The sequence below is a fragment of the Lolium perenne genome, chromosome 2 (assembly GCF_019359855.2).
Source record: "Lolium perenne isolate Kyuss_39 chromosome 2, Kyuss_2.0, whole genome shotgun sequence".
Classification (NCBI taxonomy): domain Eukaryota; kingdom Viridiplantae; phylum Streptophyta; class Magnoliopsida; order Poales; family Poaceae; genus Lolium; species Lolium perenne.
Genome location: NC_067245.2, coordinates 129,772,172 through 129,778,737, shown reverse-complemented (window position 1 = coordinate 129,778,737; position 6,566 = coordinate 129,772,172). Strand labels below are relative to the sequence as shown.

General features: G+C 46.2%; 1 protein-coding gene across 1 annotated transcript; it reads right to left on the bottom strand.

The window, feature by feature from the left end:
- Positions 1-654: 654 nt before the first annotated feature.
- Positions 655-1,257, bottom strand: LOC139835601 (uncharacterized). The gene has a single exon (XM_071825462.1). It carries the CDS (start codon positions 1,255-1,257, stop codon positions 655-657), a length of 603 nt encoding a protein of 200 aa, XP_071681563.1.
- Between the last annotated feature and the right edge of the window lie 5,309 nt (positions 1,258-6,566).

Here is a 6,566-nt window from a genome sequence, read left to right as displayed (position 1 = left end):
TTTACTAGCCAATCCATGCCCAAGATGACATCAATGTCAGTTGACTTGAGGGCAATGAGAGAGGTGGGGAACAACAGATGCTCTATACTGATTATAACCTCACGGGTAACCCAGATGGTTTGCCAACGAGACCTAGGAGTTGTGATCTCTAGAGGGGGGGGGGGCATTGTCTCAAAGGGTATATCATGATTTTGTGCAAACTCTTGAAATATGAATGTATGCGATGCTCCGGAATCAAATAGAACTGTAGCTAGGATTGAGTTTATATAGAGCGTACCCATTAGGAAGCTTGGATCCTCTTCAGTCTCATCAACAAAGACATGGTTCAGATGAGCACGACTAGAGGGATATTTGTCATCCTTCTTGGGCTGAGAATATCCACGACTAGCAGACTTCTGGGGGGGCACTCCTTTGAGTAGTGGCCAAGCTGACCACAAGAGTAGCAGGCACCACTAGGCACAGTACCATGGGAGGACGATAGCTTGAACCACCAGATGGTGGCTTAGAGTTATTGCCAGAAGACCTTGGTGCATAGGGAGCACGAGGTACAACACTGTAAGGGATCCAGACTCGGTGCTTCTTCTTGTTAGAGGAAGACGCATGAGAATCACCTTCTTCACGCTTATTGGACTTTTCCATATCCTTCCATCCGTTCTACATCAGAAGAGCACGCTTATGTAGGTCTTGGAATGACTGGAAGGTGAAAGGCAACATCTCATAGCGAAGCTTAGGGTTAAGTCCCTTGTGGAACAGATCTTGCTTATCAGCATCATCAACCACATCACGGTGTGCATAGCAAGACAGCTGAGTGAACTCACGTCCATATGTCTCCACATCCAGCTTCCCCTGAGTGAAGTCCATGAATTCCCTCCTTTTGATGTCCATGACAGTCTTTGGAATATAGGCTGCACGGAAAGCGGTGGCGAACTCCTCCCAGGTAACATCATGTCCTGGCGCTTGAAGAGCCAGAAAACCTTCCCACCAAGAACCAGCGGGACCCTCTAACTGGTGGGTGGCGAAGTTCACGCGTTCACCTCGTGGAACATGAAGAGCGTTGAACTTGCGCTCGATGGTGCGAAGCCAATCATCAGCATTAGGAGGCTCCTTGGGGTGGGTGAAGACAGGAGGTAGTGCACGGATGAAGTCCCCAAGTGTGACACAGTTGTCAGCACGATGTTCTGTGTTTTGAGCTACACGCTCCAGAATTTGTTCATTCCTCAGGCGGTTGGTCTCAATGTTGTTAAGAACTTGCGCCATTGTGGGAGGTGGCGGCAGTTCCTGTTCAGCATTGTTTTGTCCACGTCGGTTACGACCACGACCATGACCAGCCATCCTGAAGAGAAAGACAAAGATCATGAGAAATAGATTCCTTGGAAAGAATTCGATGCAATGAAAGGAACAAGAATCAGATCAACTGCTGTAACTTTAGGAACACTAAGTTAAGCAACCAAGTATGGAGTACTTATGGAAAAAAACAACCCAAACCCGTAGATCCTAGATGTTTGTAAATAACAGGGTAGAGGTAAAACCTTTTGTAATAAAACAAGGTAAGATGACTCAGCATTAGAGTAACACCAGATAAGGAGTAAAAAGAGACCTATTCAGATTTTTGCAAATACTTTAGCTTTCAAATAGTTTTCACAACTACTAGACTCAACATCGACCAATCGAAAGGGTTTCCTATAGGCAGTCCTGCTCTGATACCAAAACCTGTCGCGACCCCGTAGGTCGGGGCTAGACAAACATAGACATCACATCTGGCATAAGCCTAACCTAGATCTCTAGGGCCTACAGGGTGAGAATCGGTAACACAACAGTGACTCTACGACTGAAAGCATATATATTACAACTCTTAACAGAGTTAAGACCCAAATTTATTGCACGTAGAGGTCACTGACGACAATTCAACAAGCAACGGAAAGCAAATTATGTTATCTAGATAACAAGACTGCAAAGGGCGTAAGAGGTCATAACATAAGGCGACATCCCAGCCCATAAGTCTTAGGCTGCCGCCTGGGGAACTCTGAACTACTCGTCGATGTCAAGCTAGAAGCCACCATCAGTTGGAAGAACTTCGTCTGAAACAAAGCATGCAAGGCTGAGTACAGGGACTTAGCAAGACTTAGTACAACCTGTTAGCAAAGCGGGTATGCGAGGCTTTATGTGGAGCTTGTTTTGCGGAAAGCCAGTTTTCCTTTGTAAATAAGAGGGAGCATAAGCTCGTCTATTCATACCATTTTCAAAAGGGGTAAGAGAGCGATAACAACTCTAGCTCTAAGATCATCATGTTGAATCCACCGAATCTTCATCATCACCTGAACCTGTTACCTAGGATCAACCCCTCGACACCCTGAGAAGGGATCCTGAAAGGATCGTATGCCGCACCTAGAGGGGGGGTGAATAGGTGCTAACAAATTTTTAGTTCTTTTTCAATTTAGGCTTGACACAAAGGTAAATTCTCTAGATATGCAACTAAGTGAATTTACCTATATGGCAAGGTGAACAACTATGCAAGATATAGCTACGCAATATATAGGAGATAGATTAGGATAGAGGTAACCGAGAGTGGAGTACGCGGAGACACGGAGATGATTCTTGTAGTTCCCTTCCTTTGCAAGAAGGTACGTCTACGTTTGGAGGAGTGGGGTTGCTACGAAAGCCAAACCAACAGCCACGAAGGCTTCACTTAGATCTCATGTGAGCAACGCCACGAAGGCCTAGCCCACTTCCACTAAGGGATTTCCTCGATGCGGAAACCGGGCCTTTACAAGGTTCTTGGGGCACACATCCATAACCGAATTGGCGGCTCCCAAATCTGTAACAACACAACAATCAACAATAATACATCAACAATATACAACTAGAGATTCCAATAGGAACACTAGCAAAAGGGCCCTCAAGCATATGAGGGGGAAATGAGAATCGCTTCGGTGAGGATGTAGATCGGGGTCTTCTCCTTCGAATCTCCAAAGATCAAGAGCTTTGTTTGGGTGGAGGAGGAGATCCTGCAAATCTTGTGTTCTTGAGGTGGCTCTAATGGAGGTGAGGCTTGGCAGAATTTTGTGCAATGATTGAGCAAGTTGGGATGAAGAAGAAGAGGGGTATAAATACCCCCTCTCTAAATCCAGCCGTTGGGAGCTTTCGAGGGCCAGATAATCCGGCCTAAGTTAGGGACGGATAATCCGGCGCCCCCAAAAAGTCCGGCCTTGGGAAAAATCCGGCCAAAAATCCGGCCCCATGCCAGGGGAGTACTGAGCTGCATCTCCTCGAGTCCTTAGCCGATTTTGGGGGAAATATCCGGCCCGGATTATCAGTCCTGGTGAATCCTTCACAGCTTTGTTTTGTCTTGTTTTTCCACACAAGACACTCATATACATGTATCTATGTAATCTCTGCACCACTTCATCAAACATTAGTGTATCACATACATTGACATCAAACACACAAAACAAAATGTGAGAGATGTTGTTTCAATCTCCCCCTTTTTGGTGTTTGATGACAATATACGGATTTGCAAGAAAAACATTATAGAGATCAAAACATGTTGGCAAAACATAGAGGCACTCTCCCTACATGTGTGCATACAAGTAATTTGCATTTGAATACAAATGCACAGCATATAGGTGCGAGGTGCCTCAACACAAGAGATATCCAACATGAGCTCTGATGAGGTCTAAGACCTAGATTGTGGCCCGATCTCGCGATTGACCCGAAATCAAGAGGGAAAAAGAGGGAGAGGATGAAGAACACGAAGAACAAACACACGCACACCAACCCGATACAATTGAATGTTACTCTCGTGGCTCGATGGACCACGCCAATAGAATCAACCGGAAGACACGCGAGGTAGAATTCCGGGTGAGAGATCGGGGTTGGAGACGGAGACCGGTGAGGGAGAGAGAGTGGAGCACACTTGAATCTCACTCACAAGTAGCCAAATCCTCAACAAGAGTAGCCTTGATACAAAGGGGATCTAACCCTAGGGAGACAAAGCTCAAAAGTAGTGTTAAGCTCAGAGTATGTCTAAAGAGTAAAAGGGGGCGTCCTGGGTACTTATATAGGTCTACAGGGCCCACAGGTTGAAAAGGTACAAAAGTAACCAACTCAGGTAGATTTGGTAGAGACAAGTCGTGAAATCCGGTCACAGAGCCGGTCCAAACGGACCTGGGGCCGGTGCGTCCGGTCCAGACCGGGTCCTAGGCCGGATGGTGACCGGAAAAGCCCCAGTATTGCGCCCGGTTGGCATCGGCCTGGGATCCGGTCTGGACCGGTTGGCCGGTTGGGCATCTGGTCGGCCGGACCTGGGACCGGGAGGCCCGGTTGGCCGGGTCCTGGGCCAGCTGGCTCCCTTCCTCCCTTCGCGCGCTTCGGATGACGTCGGGTCCAGCTCCATGCCCATCTTCACGTCCAGCTGCTCCTCTCTTCCTCTTGACCATGGTGTGCCCTCCTCTCCAGGGCCTTGACGCACCTCGTACCTAATAACACAAAGCATATCGTCATGAGGTAGCATTCCATCTAATGAAGAGTTCAAGGTAAGTGTGGAGAGGAGCGAGTTCACCTCTTGGTGTATGGCTTTGGCCCGAGCTCGTGTCATTGGTCCACGAGGAGGGCTTGACGGTCTTGACGGTCTTGAGGAGGAGGTGTCCAAAGGCCACCCCGCATCATCTCCCCCCATTGGGAGAGAGTCATCCTCGACTCTTGTTCCTCCTCATCTCAATGATAGGGTGAGAGATCCGAGATGTTGAACGTGTTGCTCATCAAGTACTTTGAGGTTGGTATGTCGATGACGTAGGCGTTGTTGTTGATGCGTTTGAGGACTTTGAAAGGTCCATCTCCTCGGAATCTTTCTTTTCTCGGATTTTTTCACCCCCTGATTTCTGGCTACTTCATTTTTCTTTTGGTCATGTGCCGCCTTGGAAACGTTGAGACCGCTGCTGCAAAATGGGACCCGCATGTCATCCTCTATGTACAATAAAATTTCTTTTCTTGGATTATTTTTGGCTCCTGATATTTCGTCACTTGCCTTTTTCTTTCGATCCCGTGCACCCTCTCAAACGGTGATACCGCTGCTGCTAAATGGGACCCGCGTGTCATCCTCTATGTACAATCAAGTTTCTTTTCTTGAATTATTTTTGCATCCTGATATTTGGTCACTTGCCTTTTTCTTTCGATCTCATGCCACGTTTGAAACGTTGAGGAACCTGCTGGCTCATGGGACCCGCATGTCATCCTCTATGTACTATAAAAGTTCATTTTCTTGGTTTTTTTTCAACCTCTGATTTTTGGCTATTTCCTTTTTCTTTTGATATCCTACCGCCTTTGAAACGTTGAGGACTCTGCTGGCTCATAGGTGTCACATGTCAGCATGTATGAACAATAAAGCTTTCCTTTCTTGGAGTTTTTTTTACCCCTAATTTCTGGCTACTTTCTTTTTCTTTTGATCTCAAGCCGCATTTGAAACGTTGGGACCGCTGCTGCAAAATGGGACCCGCATGTCATCCTCTATGTACAATAAAAGTTTCTTTTCTTGGATTATGTTTCACCCTCTGATTTTTGGTCACTTGCCTATTTCTTTCGATCTCATGCCGCCTTTGAAAACGTTGAGGAACCTGCTGGCTCATGGGACCCGCATGTCATCCTCTATGTGCTATAAAAGTTTATTTTCTTGGATTTTTTTCACCCTCTGATTTTTGGCTATTTCCTTTTTCTTTTGATCCCCTGCCGCCTTGGAAACGTTGAGTAAGATGCTGACTCATGGGACCCGCATGTCATCCTCTATGTAAAATCAACTTTCTTTTTCTTTTGATCTCCAGCCGCATTTGAAACGTTGAGACCGCTGCTGCTAAATGGGACCCGCATGTCATCCTCTATGTACAATAAAGTTTCTTTGCTTGGATTATCTTTGGCTCCTGATATTTTGTCGCTTGCCTTTTTCTTTCGATCTCATGCCGCCTTTGAAACGTTGAGTAAGCTGCTGGCTCATGGGTCCCACATGTCATCCTCCCTGGCAATAAAAGTTTCCTTTCTTGGAGTTATTTTTTACCCCTAATTTCTGGCTATTTGCCTTTTTCTTTTGATCTCCTGCCCGCTTTGAAACGATGAGGACGCTGTTGGCAGGTCGGTCCCACATGTCATCCTCTATGAACAATAAAAGTCTCCTTTGATGGATTTATTTTGAACCCCTAATTAATTTATGGATATTTCCTTTTTTTCCTTTGATCCCCTGCCGCCTTGGAATCGTTGAGGATGCTGCTGCCTCATGGGTCCTGCATGTTATCCTCTCAGAACGGTAAATGTTTCTTTTTCTTGGATTTTGTTTACCAAATTATTTTTGGCTTATTTTTTCTTTCGATCTCCTGCCGCCTTTAAAACTTTGAGGACGCTGCTGGCTCACGGGTCCCACATGTCAGCCTCTATGAACAATAAACGCTGAGGATGCTGCTGCCTCATGGGTCCCGCATGTCATCCTCTCAGAACAAAAATGTTTCTTTTCTTGGATTTTTTACCAACAGATTTTTGGTTTATTTTTTCTTTCCATCCCCTGCCGCCTTTAAAACGTTGACGAC